A 17,951-nucleotide genomic window follows, 5' to 3' on the forward strand; every position below is an offset into this window, starting at 1 on the left:
AAGAAACATCTCCGCACTTTAGTTTTGATTTGAAATAAACTTCGACTACAACTGGAATTATCTCTGCCTCTATGAGTGTATCATTTGCAAGCACCTATCAGGGTTGCAATCCCGCAATGATAAACTGCGCGTGTGTTGATGATAAGACAAAGGATTTTAGAAAAAGTAGCAGCATACTCTTTTTTAATTATTATCTCTTGTGAAGACTGTTTACCAAACAGCAAAAATTGCAAGGTTATGTAAGACAATTTAATAAACTTACCTCTTCAATGTCAAATCGATCGGGCATCGATGGTACTTCAGTGACCGTGGTTGGACTTTCAGTTTCTCTGGGCACGCCGATGCCATATTCGTTTTCAGGCAACACGCGGAACATGTAAGTAGTACCCTTTTTCAAGTTTGTTACTTTGAATAAGCATCTGGAACACTTAGTAGTGACGGTTTGCCAACTTTTTCGAGACACTTCTCTTTTTTCAACGATATAATTTTTCACAAAAGACCCTCCATCCATACTTGGGCTATCCCACGTGAGCGTCACTGAATCGCACGTGACTTCTTTGCACGTGATCATCCCGACTGGTCCAGGACTGTCCAAAACTTTTACGTTAATGTGCAATTTCTTATCACCGACGCTGCTCTCCAAGGTGATTGTGTACTTGCCAGCATCATCTCGAATGGCTGAGTTTATCAGCAACAGGCTGCTATAATCCGTTGTTTGAATGTTAGCGCGATCTTGCAAAACGACGTCCGGCTTCGACCAAGTCAGAGACGGCGTTGGACGACCATGGTATAAGATGAAAAGTCGCAAAGGCGTTCCGGCGCGAACGACATAATGAGATTTAAAATTAGAATCGATTTCAAATTCTGGCGGTTCTACTTTGTCAGTGGTCAGAACCTTTCCAGACAGTGTGACTGGTTCCCCAACGCCTCCAGTGCTTACAGCTCGGACGCGAAGGTAATATTCTGTGTTGTATTCAAGATTTGGAATGATGTAACTACAGGATCGTATGACATCAGGATTCATGCGAATCCATTCCTCTTGCTCGTTGTCGGAATCTTTTCTTATTTCAACAATGTATCCAGCAACAACGCTGCCTCCATCAAACGTAGGAGGCATCCAGCTAAGAGTTATGGTGCTTCTACTTGTGTCTACCACACGACACATTCCTGGAGGACCAGGTGGCCCGATTGGTTCGCGGCAAATAATCAGTACCGACGTTTCGCTCGGTTTACTTACTCCAGCTTGGTTTTCAGCAAAAACTCTGAATTCGTATTCGTGGCCTTCGATTAGTTCTTCCGCACGACAACGAAGATCGGTAATTGGCGTCTTATTGACGCGGAGCCATCGAACACTCTTCTTCTCACGCCTTTCCACGTTGTATCCTAATATCTCCGAGCCCCCATCTGTGATAGGTCTAGTAAAAGCAACGGTGATGGATTTTGAAGTTGAACTAGCGTATTGCGGTTTTCCTGGTGGATCTGGGACAGTATATGCAACCTTCGCAACAACTGGATCCGACAGCAATGCGTCACCCACACCGAACTTATTTTGAGCGCATATTCTGAACTGATATTCATGACCTTTGATTAACCGTGTTACTGTATAGTTTGTTGCATCACATGCCGCGGTAACCAAGGCCCAGTTCAACCTCATTGTCTCGCGCTTTTCAATCACGTAATTTTCTACAGCAGCACCTCCGTTTTCACTAGGAAGACTCCACCACAGAGTTGCTTTCTCGTTTGTAAGAGACGATATCTTCACAGGTCCTCCAGGCGGACCAGGTTTGTCAAAGACAGTGACTTTAACCTCCATCGTTTTGGTTGCACAAGAATTTCGAGCAGATATGACGTAAGTGCCGGAGTTCAAGCGAGTGGTATCCTTTATTGTAAGAAGAGTACTGCGATTGTCGTTCGAAATATCTACTTGGGCATTAGTAAGCAATTCTTTGCCATTGTGCAACCAAGTAATTCGTGGAAAAGGTTTTCCTCCAACAGCAGCCTTTAACTTCAGTGTAGTTCCCGCGTGTATTGAAACGCCATCCAAGACGTCATTACTGAGATAAATAGTGGGTGGTTGAAAGTCGTCATGACAGACAACCTCGGCGCTGGGTAGGGATGGATTGCTTATTGTTCCGGAGGAATTACGTGCAATAACTCGGAACTGATACGTCTCACCAGTGTTTAAAGTTGTTACTGTGAAAGCGCAATCTGAAACGTTTGTGTAGTTACATTTTAACCAGCGGCCGTTTGGAACAGATCTCTTTTCAAGGTTGTATCCAATAATTTTACTTCCACCATCATTTTTGGGAGGTTTCCACTCCAAAGAAACAGAATCTCTTGTGATATCTGTCCACTCAGGGCAACCAGGGGGGCTGACTATATTGTGAGCTCTTTCAGCTTTACTAGGCTCGCTGGAATTGCTTATCCCGGCCATGTTTTCAGCGTAAATTCTAAATTGATATTCAAGTCCTTCGATTAATCCAGTAGCTTTGAATTCTCGGTGTCTGAGAGCTACCGTGTTGAGTTTCGTCCACAGTATGGCATTGCGTTCTTTACGTTCAATATGATATCCAGTTATTTCTGCACCACCATTGTTTTGACATTCTCCCCAGATAATTTTCATGGAGTCACAGAATATTTCAATAACTTCAGGCTTTGGCAAACCTCGTGGAACTTTGAATGGACATTTGGCTACAACTTCTTGAGATTCGGTAAATTCACCCATTCCATATTTGTTCTCCGCTGCTATACGGAATACGTATTCAGTGTTTGCATGAAGTTTTCCTGCTTTCAATGTAGTTCTGCTGCAATTAGCGTTGACTGGAGACCACAAGTCTGAAGATGTGTCTCTTTTCTCAATTACGTAATTGTTTATTTCCGAGCCGCCATTTTCTTCTGGTGGTGACCAAGTCAAAATCATGCTTTCTGCAGTTATTTCGTGAAATTCAATGAATCCCTTTATTTTACCAGGGTTTCCATAAACATTTAATGTCAGTTTAAACTCTTTCCTTCCCGCCGAACTCTCTAGATATAAGTAATATTGACCGGAATGATTTTTCTTGGCATTTCGAATCATTAGAACTGTAATATCGCGATGAGTTTCAAAGGAGAAATGCTCATTTTGCTTCAAAGGAATTCTATCTTTGGCCCAACTGACTGAAGGCAATGGTTTGCCATAAAAGGGAATGTCAAGGCGAAAGTTGCCACCTTCTCTCATGTTTATTGTGTTAGAAGGCAATGATGTGAAGTCTGCTTCTGGTGGTATCAACTGCTCACGGACTATCAACGGGCCGACTGTCACCCACTCTCCCAGGCCAGCTTCATTCTCGGCCGCTACTCGGATTTCATATTCACCGTTTGTCTTCAGATTCTCAAGCAAAATCTTAGGATGCCTTGTTTTTACCGTCAACCATTCGTCAGTCTTCGTCTTGTATTCCACATTGTAAGCCACAATCATTGTGCCTCCGTCACATTCGGGTTTGTTCCAATTTAGCTTTAATGTCTTATTAGTGACATCATTTACCTTTAAATTGCAAACAACAGAAGGAACTTGTGTGGCGAGGACTGCTTCCGATTCAGAAGGAACACCAAGACCATATTCGTTTTCAGCTGAAACCCTGAAAAAGTAGCTCACCCCCTTTTTGAGGCCATCAATCTTCCACGACAACTTCGAACACATTGGAGTTACTGAACTCCATGCCCGATGAGTCGTTTCCCTCTTGTCGATACTGTAGTTGAACACTTCCGATCCGCCATCAATTTGAGGAGCATCCCAAGATATTGACACGGACTGTTGTGTAACTTCTTTGATGCGGATGGGACCAGGCGGTCCAGGAGTATCCAATACTTTTAAGCTAACAAAAGTTTGTGAAGTGCCACTGGCATTTTCAAGGTTCAGCACGTATTTGCCGGAGTCAAATCGAGTGCAATCTTGCAAAACTAAAACAGTTTTTCCATCAACCTTATCCACGTGAGATCGAGGGTTAGTGGTGACGTTAATATCATTTTTGGTCCATAAAATATTAGGAGTCGGCCTTCCATAAACAGGAATGTCAACGCTGAACATGCTACCAGCTTTCACTAAGATAGTCTTCCTTAAAGAAGCGTCTAAATCATAACTTGGAGGTTCCAGTTTATCTTCAGGCTTTATCACGCCTTGAACACAGGAAGGATCCCCAACTCCACTTCTGTTAATGGCAGAAACACGAAATTGGTATAAGGAGTGATTATCTAATTCGTCAACACTGCAGCTGTTTTCTAAAACATTAGTACGGGCTACGACCCATTCTTGATCATTGGAATTCTCACCCGGAGAATCGTCATCAACAAGTTTTGTTTCTACCAAATATCCTGTAATTGGGCTTCCGCCATCATATGCTGGTCGGGACCAGTTCAGTGTGATGGATGTTCGACTTGTATCCCGAACTTTCGGACTGCTTGGTGGTCCAGGGACATGTATAGGATCACATATAACAACAGGAAGAGATAGTGGGCTGCACTCGCCAATCCCTGCAGGATTTTCAGCATACACCCTGAATTCGTATTCATTGTTTGCAGTCATTTCCGTTACTTTAAAACGAAGATCTCGAATCAATTTCTTGCTACATTTAATCCATCGCGAGCTTTTAGTGTCTCGTCTTTCCACGAAGTAACCCTCAATATCTGCACCTCCATCATTGGTAGGTCGACTCCACGTCACCACGCAGCTGCTGTTAGTGATGTTGTTAACATCAGGACGACCTGGAGCGCTTGGCGCTACAAAATTATTCTTAGCCACCACAGGCTGCGTAATGAGTGCATCACCAACACCATATTTGTTTACAGCTTGTATTTTGAACTGGTATTCATTGTTCTTGATCAGTCGTTGTACAGTGTGTGTTGTCAGCTCTTCGGCCTCTGTGACAACAGACCACGAGAGACGAGACGTTTCCCGTTTGGAAACAACGTAGTGAGAGATTTTAGCTCCACCGTTCTCTTCTGGGGGATCCCAGGAACATGTGATACGAGAATCAGTAATTCTTGAAAATCTTACAGGGCCACCTGGAGGCCCAGGTTTGTCTAAAACTTGAACTTTGATTTGAGCAGATTTTTCGCCACACGCGTTCCTAGCCACAATAGTTAATATCCCTGAATCTTGACGGGAACAATCCTTAATTATCAAACTACAATGATCTGTGGTACTGTCAAAAACATATCTTGTACCTTTTCGTTCTTTATTTCCATTGAACAACCATTCTATGGCGGGAGTAGGTTTACCCACTACGCCAGCATGAAGACGTAATGTGGTTCCTGCCAAAACTGAGACCTGCTCAAGTAGATGAGCATCCAGATCAATCCTTGGTGGCTTAAAATCATCTTCACATGTTACAATTCCTGAGCTCGCAGAAGGGTCACTGAAGATACCAGCAGCATTTTTAGCTATGACGCGAAACTCGTATTGGCAACCGCCGGTCAGACTACTAATCGTATATTCATTGGACGTAATCAAATTGAAGCAACCTTTCGTCCATCTACCATCGGGGACATCTCGTTTTTCTACAATGTAGCCAACGATGCGTTGACCGCCGTTATATTCTGGACTTTTCCATCGAATCAAGCAAGTAGATCTGGTTGTAGTAACAATCTCCACGTCTCGGGGAATGTCTACCGGATCACGCGCTACTGCACTTTCGGTAGGCTTACTTATTTTTCCAATCCCGGCAAGGTTTTCGGCGGCAACGCGAAACTCGTATTCTATCCCTTCTTGCAGACCTGTGACGCGCATATGCGTGCTGCGAACAATTGATCGGTTTGCCTTCTTCCATAAAATGCTGTTACGCTCTTTCACATCGACGTGGTAGCCAATGATCGCGCTTCCTCCATCCGTCATAGGTTCTTGCCATGCAACCAACATTGAATCTTTAGTAACCGATTGGACGACACATGAGGTTGGGGCACCAGGCACTTTGTACGGAAGCTGAATAAGAACCAACTCCGAAACAACTGCAGGACTAGTTCCAAATCTGTTCATGGCTCGCACACGAAACACGTATTCCTTATTGATGTCTAATTTAGTACATTTGAATGTTGTTCTCACAACAGAAGAAGAGATACTTTTCCATTCGGCTTCTTCTGACGACCTGCATTCAACGATATAGCTGCTGATAGATGAACCCCCGTTAAACAAAGGAACATCCCAAGACAACACAACAGATGACTCAGTAACATCAGAGTGTTTAAGATTCAAAACTTCGGTTGGAGCGTCCAGCACAACAACTTTCATCTCAGCCGACTGTTTCGAAACTTGGTTTTCAGCAACCAGTTCATAAGTTCCTTCATCATCTCTTGTTGTGTCCTTGATTTTAAGAGAAGCTATTCCAGTTTTTTCACTTTCAACGTCCACACGTTTTGTAGAATTCATTTTGACTCTTTTCTTCATCCAACACACAGAAGGCGTTGGCTTACCTGCGTATGGGATCTCAACGTTAAGATGTGCGCCAGCTCGGACGTGCACCACCCCGTGAGGTAACAATGACAAATCGAGTACAGGAGGAAGAAGTGTGTCACGGATCAACACAAGTGAAGCTGCTTCGTAAGGATCGGAGGCACCTGCTTCATTTAGTGCGATCACACGGAACGCGTACTCTTGCCCTTCCTTGAGATTGGTTATAGTGACGCGCTGATTGCTTGTTGTGCTTCGTTTAATCCATTTGTTTTGGTCTTTTTCTAATGATTCAATGATATAACCAGTAACTTTTGAACCACCGTCCTCTTCTGGTTTGTTCCACTGCAGTGTCACTGATGATTTCGTCACATCCACGACTTTTAACTTGTCGGGTGTTCCTGGAACCTCAATTGCCTTCGTGGGTGATGCTGTCTCCAACGGTTCGCCAATACCGCTTTCATTTTCAGCCATTATTCTGAACAAATAACTTCGCCCTTCTATTAAATTAACTTTGATGTGGCAACGCTGACAACTGGTCGTTACAGTTGACCAAGCTTTATATCCAGTTTCTTTTTTCTCCACAATGTAGTTCGTGATACTTGCACCTCCGTCGTTAATCGGAGGATTCCAACTTAAAATCGCATGTGATTTTGTGGCGCCATTTATTTCAAGGTGTTCACATTTGCCTGGAGTGTCAAGAACTTTAATGAAACAACTTGATGTCAACTCTCCGGAAGTATTGTTTAAGGTCAACGTGTACTTTCCGGAATCACTTCTATTACACTGCACAATCGTGAATGCCGTTTCAAATTCTGTTGAGTCAATTTGAAGCCGATCGTTTTCTCTTTCAATATTTGCGACACCCTCTTTGCTCCATCGCGCTGATGGTGCCGGTTTTCCACGAATTGGCACGCGCAATCGAATGGTGTTACCAGCTCGGACAGTGATATTCTTTCGTAGATCGCAATCAGATGGTATCTCAGGTGCTTCCATTCGATCAGTAGTTTCAACAGCAACTGGAAGTAAAACAGCTTCTCCCACTCCACAAGAGTTGATTGCCGCCACACGGAACCTGTATTCTTTATTAGGTTGAAGATCAGAAACTGTATATTTGGGTAACCTGGTCCCATCTGATGGTGTACATTTTGTCCAATCGTCAGTCGACCCATCTTTAGGTGATATTTCAACGTGGTACCCAGTTACTTGAGCCCCACCATCGTATGAAGGAGGCGACCACGACAAACTTACACTCTTTCGTGTGGTATCAACAACCTTAGGGATGCCAGTCGGTCCTGAAACATAGATTGGTTCTTTACAACAAACAGCTTCTGAATCTTCTGACATCATGCCAGTGCCAGCGGCATTTTCAGCGGCGACTCGGAATTCGTAATATGAACCTTCGCTTAGCCCTTCAACTTTGTGATGCAAGCTAGTTACCAACTTACGAACAGCTCGAATCCACCTTATAGAGTTGCGCTCTTTTCGTTCAATGTGATAACCCAATATTTCGCTTCCACCATCATCTTGAGGTCTTGTCCAAGATATTACAGCAGAGTTCTTCATCACGGTTGAAACCATTGGCTTTCCAGGTTGTCCCGGTACTGAGAATGGATCTTGAGCAACAGCAGGCATAGATTCCAGTGGTACACCAGTGCCATACTTGTTGACGGCCATTACACGAAATATATACTCATTTCCTTTCAACAAGCGGGACACTTTTGCTGTCACACCTTCAACACCTGTCTCAACCAACGTCCAAGCGAGACGTGATGTCTCCCGCTTTTCTATCACATAGTGTGTGACGGGAGATCCTCCATTGCTTACTGGAGGTCGCCATGTCAATCTGCAGCGTTCTGATGTTAGATCTGTGATTGCTAGTGGCCCAGTAGGTTGGCCAGGACAATCTAAAACTTTAACAGTCAATACAAGAGAACGTTCTCCGGCAGAATTTTTAACATTCAACACGTATTCACCGCTGTCATTGCGGTTAGCATCTTTAATGATAAGAGTTGTCATGTTGTCACGATTGAATATTTCGGTTTTTGGCGTGCTGTCTAATTCTACACCATTGCGAATCCATGTGATTGTTGGGCTTGGCTTGCCAAAAACGGAAGCAGCAAGTTTGACTGATTCACCTGCTTTAACAATAGTTGTATCAGCCAAGTTGCCTTGAAGGTCAATTCTAGGTGGAGTGAAGCTGTCCTTACAAGTAACTTGACTGCTCGGCTCACTTGGTTGCGACACAGAGCCAGCAGCATTTTTGGCAATAATTTGAAATTCATAGGTGACGTCTTCGGTTAAACTTGTCACAGTGTATTTACACTCATTAAGATTACTAAAGTTGCACTTTAACCACCGATAAGTTGGGAGTTCTCTTCGTTCAACAACATAACCAGTGATCTTCGCACCACCATCATTTTCTGGTTTCGTCCAAAACAAATCCACTGTGGTGCGAGTGACACCAGAAACTTCAACGCCAGTTGGCGGAGATATCTGATCACGTGCTACAACGGGATCACACGGTTGACTAAATTTTCCGCAGCCTGCTGCATTTTCAGCGCAAACCCGAAATTCGTAAGTTAGGCCATGTTGAAGATTTGTTACTTTAAAACTGGTGTCGTGAACATCTCTTCTGTTAACCTTGCGCCAAATGATGCTATTTTTATCTTTCATTTCAACATGGTAGCATATGATAGGATTTCCTCCGTCGTGCACGCTTTTTTCCCACCGCAATACAACGTGATCCGACCCGACCATTCCGACGTGCGGTATGCCAGGAGGGCCTGGTTTGTTAAACGGATAATTAACTGTAACTCTTTCAGACGTGACAAATTCTCCGTCTCCGTATCTGTTCACTGCAGCAACACGAAATTGGTATTCTTTTCCCAACGTCAGTTTGTTGATTTTAATTCTGGGACGAACAGCAATTGCAGAACAATCAAACCACGTGTCGGATTCAGCGTCTCGCATCTGGACATGGTAGTTGCTAATCTGGCAACCCCCGTCTTGCAAAGGGGGCTCCCAGACCAGATACACTGAATTTTCTGTGACAGACTCAACAACCAGATTGTTTATCTTTCCTGGTCTGTCTAATACGTACAGTTTTACTTTGCCACTGGTGGATCCTAATTTATTTTTGGCAACAATTTCATAAGTTCCAGAATCTTCCAACAACAATGATTTTATGTTAAGGGTTGTGTCAGTAGCTGTTGCAAAGGTAGATAACCTTGTTGTTTGTTTCAGATCTAAGCCGTCTTTCTTCCATGATATCTCAGGGGTTGGTTTACCGGCAATAGGAAGACTTATTGTTAGGCTACTGCCAGCTTTTTTGTATACACCCCCAGTTGGTAAGTCAGAGCATAACACAGCTGGTTCTTCGACAATGTCTTTCACGGTAACTGTAGATTGAAGAGTCGACGGATCGCTGCTGCCAACAGCATTCATTGCATTTACTCGAAACAAGTATTCTCTGCCCTCTTCGAGACCGTTGATGGTCGACGAAAGAAGATTGGTGTTGGAGCACTGTTGCCAATTATCAAAACCAGATAAAACCTTTTCCACAACGTAAGAAGTGATTTCGCTTCCACCATTGTGTTCAGGCTTCGACCAAGCGAGTGACACTGAAGATTTGGTAACATCAGTGACTTTGATTTTTCCAGGCGGTGAAGGTTTCATTGATATTGTTACTGGTGTCGATATCTCCATCGGAACACCAAGTCCATTTGCATTTTCGGCAATAACTCGAAAAATGTAGCTGTCCCCTTCTTGTAGTGACATTACTTTATAAGTGTTGCGTGAGCAATCACTTGTGGCAGTAGTGAACGCTTTCCGAGACAATTCACGTTTTTGAACCAAATAGTTTGTCACAACGCTTCCACCGTCGTTTTCAGGATCTTGCCATTGCAAGGTTGCGGACTCGGATGAAACATCGGTCACCCGAAGACCACTGACTGGTCCAGGTGTGTCGAGTACTTTAACATTATAGACAAAGTCTATCGATCCTTCTGAATTTTCTACTGTAATCATGTATTTTCCAGCATCATACCGTGTTGCATCGTTGATAGTCAAAGAGCTATTATATTGCGTTGTATCTATCACTGCTCTTGTTTTAAGCGCATCTACTGTACTGTCAGCTTTGTTCCAGGTAATAGTTGGAACAGGACGACCTCTATATCCAAGGTTAAGTCTAAGTACGGCCCCAGCTTTCAAAGTAACGTTACGATGAACCGTTTCGTCAAGCATAAGTTCGGGCGCTTCAAATCGATCTACGCAAGTCACTGGAATTCTTAATTGCATCCATTGACCGGTACCGACTTTGTTTACAGCCGCAACGCGGAAGAAGTGCTCAGAACTGTCACGAAGACCAGCTACTACATATTCAGTATCCCGAACCAGACTTTTCCCTGACACTTTCAGCCAGTCTCTTGCAATTTCTTCTGTATCATCTTCAGCAGTTTTGCTTTCACCCGTTTCATCCATACTTGTAGTGTACGCTGATGATTGTGATATATTTCTTGGCTTTTTATATTGACACATTTCAACAACATAGCCCAACACTTTGCTTCCGCCATCATAGGTGGGTGTAATCCATGATAATGTCACTGATGATTTTGTTGTGTCATCAACCCTAAGATTCAAAGGAGGTTCAGGTGGATAAGTTGGTTTCTGAATCAAGACGTTTGGGGTAACATTACTCCAAGGACCAGCACCAGAAGAGTTTTCAGCGCAAACGCGAAATTCATATGATTGGTTTTCATTTAAACCATTGACTTTGTGGCGCAAATCCAAGATTGGCTGTCTATTGACAGTAATCCATCTCAAACCAGATTGTTGTTTCTTCTCTATAATATATCCACTAATTTCAGCACCGCCGTCGCTACTAGGCCGTTCCCATGACAGCGTAGCTGAGTTACTAGTCACAGAAGTCACTTGCAACGAATTTGGTGATGTAGGCTTTCCGTGAAGGCTTTCCACTACAAATTCTTTCGAATCAAGTGCAGCACCAACCCCGTATTTATTCTCTGCTTTGACACGGAAGATATATTCATTGCCTTTCAGCAGCTTTCCAACTTTGCAGGAAAGTCCCGTCACTTGGGGATTGACAAGAACCCATGACAAATGAGTCGTTTCTCGTTTTTCAACCACGTAGTTGGTGATTTTAGCGCCACCATCGTTCTTCGATGGTTTCCAGCTAATAGCACACGTGTCCGATGTTGTCTGAGATATCTGCAGCGGCCCTTGAGGAACTCCTGGTTTATCTAAGACCTTGACTTGAATTGAAAGAGATCTTGATCCAGAAAAGTTTTGGGCTGTGATAGTGTATGTGGCTGTGTCCTCCCGGCAAGCTTCTTGTATAACTAAGCACGATGACAGATCCAAATTAATAACAGATGTTCGACCTGCAGTGTTAATATCTTGGTCACCTTTCTTCCATGTTACACTAGGAGCTGGTTTACCAAGTATCCCTGCTTCAAGTTTGATAGTTCTTCCAGCTTGAATAGTGACGACCTCAGCGTACCGAGGATCCATGTCAATGATAGGCGGAGTCATCTCTGTTTTTACAAGAACTGGGTTAGCTAGGGTGGTGGGTATGCTTGTAGACCCAGCGGCATTTTTAGCAGCAACACGAATCAAATATTTGGATCCTTCTTTGAGGCCACGAATGTCGAAGTTCGTATCAGAAACATTGCTGAAGTTGCATTTGAGCCAACGGCCATCAGGAAGTTCAAGCCGTTCGATTATATATCCAGTAATTTTGGATCCCCCATCATAAGCGGGTTTCTTCCATTGAACATGAATGGAGTTTCTTGTAATGCCGATAACATCTAGATCTTGTGGCGTATCAATAGCATCACGAGCAAATGCAGGATCCGATGGCTTGCTTGGCTTTCCGAATCCTGCCTCGTTTTCTGCAAAAACGCGAAACTCATATTCTAGACCTTCTTGGAGATTGACGACTTTATATTCAGGCTTGGTGATTGTAGTTTGACTACATTTCGTCCACAGTATTGAGTTTCGTTCTTTCTTTTCCATGTGGTATCCAATGATAGGCGATCCACCATCACTCGCTGGGGCTTGCCACTGCATCGTCATAGTTTCACGTGTTGTCGCGGCAATGACTGGGCGAGTTGGTGGGCCAGGAACTTTGAAAGGAAACTGAGCTTTTACAGATTGAGATTCCAAAGCTTTACCGATTCCAAATCTATTTTCAGCTCTGATGCGGAATGAATAGTCCATTCCTGTTGTTAGTCTATTAACTTTTATCGTGGTACGGGCGGTAGACCCAGATATCATCCTCCATTCCGTGGCATCTCCAGCTACTTCTCGGATATCAACAATGTAGTTGTTGACAGGTGCTCCTCCATCAGATTCTGGTGGTTTCCATGACAACGTCATGGAGTCTGCACAAACCTTCGAAAATTCAATGGGACCCATCGGAGGGCCAGGCTTGTCCAGCACACGTACCAACACATGCACGGTTTGCATTCCGACACTGTTTTCGAGAATTAAACTATATGGACCAGAATCACTAAGTTTGGCATCTTTTATATTAAACGTCACAGCGTTGTTGTTAACTTCATAGTTTATTCGGCTCGTCATTTTAAGTTCTTCTCCTTTGCACTTCCAATCAATGCTTGGAAAAGGCTTTCCTTTCACAACAAAAGATGTCTTTAGGTTTGACCCGGCTTTTCCTTCAACCAATTTATGCGCAAATCCACCAAGCTCAACATCTGGTGGTGCAGTTTGCGTTTTAACAAGGACATAAGTAGGAAGTTCTGTTGGCTCACCAGTTCCCCTCTCGTTAGATGCATACACATGAAACACGTATTGTTGATTTTCATTAAGATTACTTATTGTAACATTATTAACAGAAGCTTTAACTACTTTTGTTTTTGACCACTGATCAAAACCTTTGATTTTTTGTTCAATAGTGTAGTCCAAAATATCACTTCCTCCGTCATAATCAGGCTTTGTCCATTGCAAAGTAACGCTGTCTTTTGTAATGTCAATGCATCTAACCGAGCCGGGTGGTCCAGGTTCTTCGGAAACTCGCACTGGCTTATCAGTTTGTGCTGAAGCTCCTATTCCATATTCATTTTCAGCCATAACTCTAAAGAAATAGTAAGTTCCTTCTTCCAATTTTGTGAACTTGTAGGACAGGCGTGAACAGGCTGTTTCCACCGTAGACCATGACTTTCTGGTTGCGTCTCGACGTTCGAGAATGTAATTTGTAACTAAACTTCCTCCATCATTTTCAGGAGGTTTCCAAGCCACCGTTGCCGTGTTTTTAGACATTTTTGTTATGGTGAAATCTCCTGGTGGTCCCGGACTATCCAGAACTACTACGGAAACATCGGCAGACATAGAACCACTTTGATTTTCTAAGCTGAGAGTATACTTGGCACTATCATCTCTGGTTACGTTTTCAATCAACAAAGTAGTCATGGTATCGGTTGTGTCGATGATAGCACGATCGTGGACAGCAGCGTTTGGTCGAGACCAAACTACACTCGGTGATGGACGGCCACTAATAGGTACAGCAAGGCGAACTGATCCACCAGCTCTAACGGTGAGAGTTTTTCGCAAAACGCCTTCTGGATCCAATGTCGGTGCTTCATGCCTTTCGCAGGGACTAACGTTGGTTACTAAACTGGGTTTTGATGCCCCGACCTTGTTGTGAGCACAAACACGAAAGTGAAAACTTTTTCCAGCAGGTAGCCCTGTCACTGTGTATGTTGGTGAGCGCAGCTGACTGGAATCAACTGCTTTGCACCATATTGCATCGCTTCCATCGATCAGCATCTTTTCCCAATCGTCATCTTCGGAGCGTTGAAGAAATTCAACAGAATATCCAATGATGTGTGAACCTCCATCATACATAGGTCGGGTCCATCGAAGCGTCACTGATGTATTAGTGCTGTCAATAACGTGTGGTGCACCTGGCCCTTCTGGAGGGTACAGAGGGTCGGAGAGTGTGACGTAATTTGTAGCATCACTTGCGACTCCAACGCCAGCTCGATTTTCTGCGTAGACCCTGAACTCTTGCTGAGTGCCTTCTTTCAGGTCGCTTATTCTGAGCCTGGTATCAGAAACCAATCTCTGGTTTACTCTAAGCCATCTGGTTGAATTCTTTTCTCTTCTTTCAACAATGTATCCAGAAATATCTGCACCACCGTCTGTTTCCGGGCGATCCCACGACAATGTGCAGCTATTTTTCATAACATTAGAAACCAGAAGATTGCTTGCAGCTCCAGGAGCAACATAAGGATCAATAGCAACAACAGGATCCGTTTCAACAGCTTCTCCTCTTCCAAACTTATTTTCAGCACGAATTCTAAAAATGTACTCATTTCCTCGCAACAAACCAGTTACTTTATGCTGCGTTCCCTCTACGGTCGAAGTCACCAAAGTCCAGGCCAACCTCGATACTTCGCGTTTTTCAATTGAGTAATTTGATATTTTGGCTCCACCATCTAGTTTGGGCGGTTGCCATGCCAACTTGCATCTGTCAGCAATCACCCCACTTACAGTCACATCTTGGCAAGGTCCCGGGGTATCCAAAACACGAACATTGATGTTCAAAGATGTTTCTCCTCCATGATTTCGCACTTTAACTGTGTAATCGCCGCTATCCAGACGAGATGCATCCTTTACGGTCACGATTGATTTTCCCTTGACGTTGTTGATGGCCATTTTAGACGTGCTTTCAAATTCCTTGTCATCCTTTTCCCACGATATTGACGGATATGGGGTCCCATCGATGTAAGCTTTAAGAGAAAAATTGTCTCCAGCTTTCACCATTACAACACCTCTATATTCCGCATCTACATCAACACTAGCAGGCTTTACATGATCGCACGTTGTCACAGCAGGTGTAGGCGCGGATGGCTCACTGACACTACCTGCAGAATTCTGAGCAAAAACTCTCAACTGGAAGGAATTTCCTTCAATAAGTCCGTCAACTTGGAAAGATGTATCAACGACCTTGTTGAAATTGCACTTAATCCAGCGGCCGTTGGGCAGCTCTTGTTTTTCAATGACGTATCCAGTAATGCGACTCCCACCATCGTATTCGGGTTGTTTCCAACCAAGTGTAATGCTTGTCCTTGCTATGTTTGTGACATGCACGTTCCGAGGAGGCTCAATGGGATCACGCGCAACAACACTGTCAGAAGGTTTGCTCATCTTCCCAAGACCGGCCAGATTTTCAGCAACAACGCGGAATTCATAACTAAGGCCGGCCTGCAAGTTTGAACATTTAAATTTGGTGTCTTTAACTGCATAAGAATTTGCTTTCTCCCAAAGTATTGAGTTTCTATCTTTGCGTTCAACGTGGTAACCTAGAATAGAGGAGCCTCCATCTGAAGAAGGCTCTTGCCATTCTATGATCGCTGCGTCGCCGGTCACTGATAGAACTTGAGGCGTTCCAGGGCTTCCAGGCGTTGTGAACGGATGCTTGGCGATGACGTGTTCTGAATCAAGCGGCTGACTGAGTCCGAACTTGTTTGCGGCACGAACTCTAAACACATAATCCTGGCCGGCTGTGAGTCTTGTCACTCTCTGTGTCGTACGAACAACAAAGCCGAACACCTCAGTCCAACCAAGTACGCTATCCAGTTTATCGACGGTGTAGTGTGTGATAGGAGTACCTCCGTCTTCGAGAGGCGGTTCCCAAGACAGCGTAACGCTCTCCGCACTGACATCAGAGATTTTGATGGGCCCATTTGGCGGAGATGGAGTTTCCATGACAACAAAATGCAAAACAACCTTCTTTGAACCAACTGTGTTTTTAGCCACAATTTCGTAATCTCCAGCATCTTTTCGACTGATCGATCCAACGTTAAGCAACGCTACCCCGTCAGATGTATCAGAATTAACGCGGCTCGTTTGCTTTAGCGATTCTCCATTTCTAATAAAGCTGAGAGAAGGTAACGGTTTGCCAGAATAAGGAATACGAAGATGAACGTCTTTTCCAGCTTTCTCCATAATCGTGTTGTTGTGTAGGTCTCGTGTGTCAATATCCGGCTCAGCCATAATCTCGCGGACAGTTACAGAGTTCGTTTCGCGTCCATCAGACAGACCTACTTCATTTTGAGCTCTTACACGAAACACGTAATTCTTTCCTGTTGACAGCTTCTTTGCTGTTAATCTAGTGTCTTTCGTTGTCCCGCACACAGCCCATGATGAGTGGTCGCCATGTTGCTTATACTCAACCACATACCCAGTGATTGGGCTTCCTCCATTGTGTTCTGGCTTGTCCCACGTTAACCCTACAGATGTGTCAGTAACTTCCCCAACATGTATTTTCTCAGGAGTACTCGGAACTTCTGATACTTTTACCGCTTGTGACGTTTCGCAAGGGACACCAGCACCATGTTTGTTTTCAGCGATAACCCGAAACACAAACGAGCTTCCTTCGATGAGCCCTGTAACTTTGTAGTTTGTTCTAAGAGAAGAACTTCCGGCAGCTTGGAATGCCTTTCGAGTTGTTTCTCGCTTTTCGATTCTGTAATTAGATATGGCTGCGGAACCGTCCAATTCCGGAGCCTCCCAGTTTAGGATGACGTGTTGACGAGTGACTTCAGCCACCTTCAAGTTTTTGACGGGGCCTGGCGTGTCTAACACCTTCACTGTCATCGTCACAGATTTGCTACCTGAAGAATTTTCTAGCGTAAGAACATATTTACCAGCGTCATGTCTGGTGCAATCATTGATAAGCAAAAGCGTTGTAGACTCTGTAGTTTCTACCTGACTGCTTGGGTTCAAGTCACCTTCCTTCGTCCACTTGACTGTTGGTGGCGGGCGACCGCAAAAACTAGAAAGCAATCGAAGAGTTTCTCCAGCCTTTACGGATACCGCGCGACCAATATCACCTTCTATGTCAATCTCAGGAGCAATTAAAATATCTTTAGGTTGAAACGACGTTGGTAGCTCAGCTGGGTTTCCAGTTGCGGCAGCGTTCTTAGCGCTGATTCTTATTTTGTATTGATGGTTGCTGTGGAGTCCGGTGATTGTATGTTGAGGGTTGACAACACCGGAAGGTGGAGAGCATTGGATCCATTCGTCAGATTCCAAGTTCTCATCCAATACTTCAACCACGTAGCCCGTGATCTGTTGTTAAAAATAATGTTAATACGCAAAATTAACTTGCTATAACAGTTTACGGCAGATAGATGTGAAATTATACCACGCTTCTCAAAAAATATGCTTGCTTGCGCTCAATGGTTAGCGCAGTGGTTTTCAACCAGAGTTTCGCGGAACCCTAAGGTTCCGCCAGTAAATCTAGGGGTTCCGCAAGTTTACATTCAAATCCGAGAGTCTATTTTATTATTATACGCATATTGTTTAAATATAATCAAATATTGATTAGGTTTGCCACTATTAATACATTTGCTACACTTTAACACGTTCGCTGCAATCCCAAATTTTCGTTGTTTTCTTGTGGTGCGATTGCCCTTAACTTTCTGCTTTCCCGCCAAACTTTGTCGTCATGTTTTCTTCTCTTCAAGGAGTTCTTTCAGACAGT

General features: G+C 43.9%; 1 protein-coding gene across 1 annotated transcript in view; it reads right to left on the reverse strand.

The window, feature by feature from the left end:
* LOC145764311 (titin-like) overlaps nt 1–17,951 on the reverse strand; it is a 208,059-nt gene that overhangs the window by 22,789 nt on the left and 167,319 nt on the right. Inside the window, 1 exon segment of the mRNA XM_082575929.1 lies at nt 263–17,536. Coding sequence (XP_082432055.1) covers nt 263–17,536 — 17,274 coding nt within the window.

This window comes from Aplidium turbinatum, chromosome 2 (assembly GCF_918807975.1).
Source record: "Aplidium turbinatum chromosome 2, kaAplTurb1.1, whole genome shotgun sequence".
In the NCBI taxonomy this organism is placed as follows: Eukaryota; Metazoa; Chordata; class Ascidiacea; order Aplousobranchia; family Polyclinidae; genus Aplidium; species Aplidium turbinatum.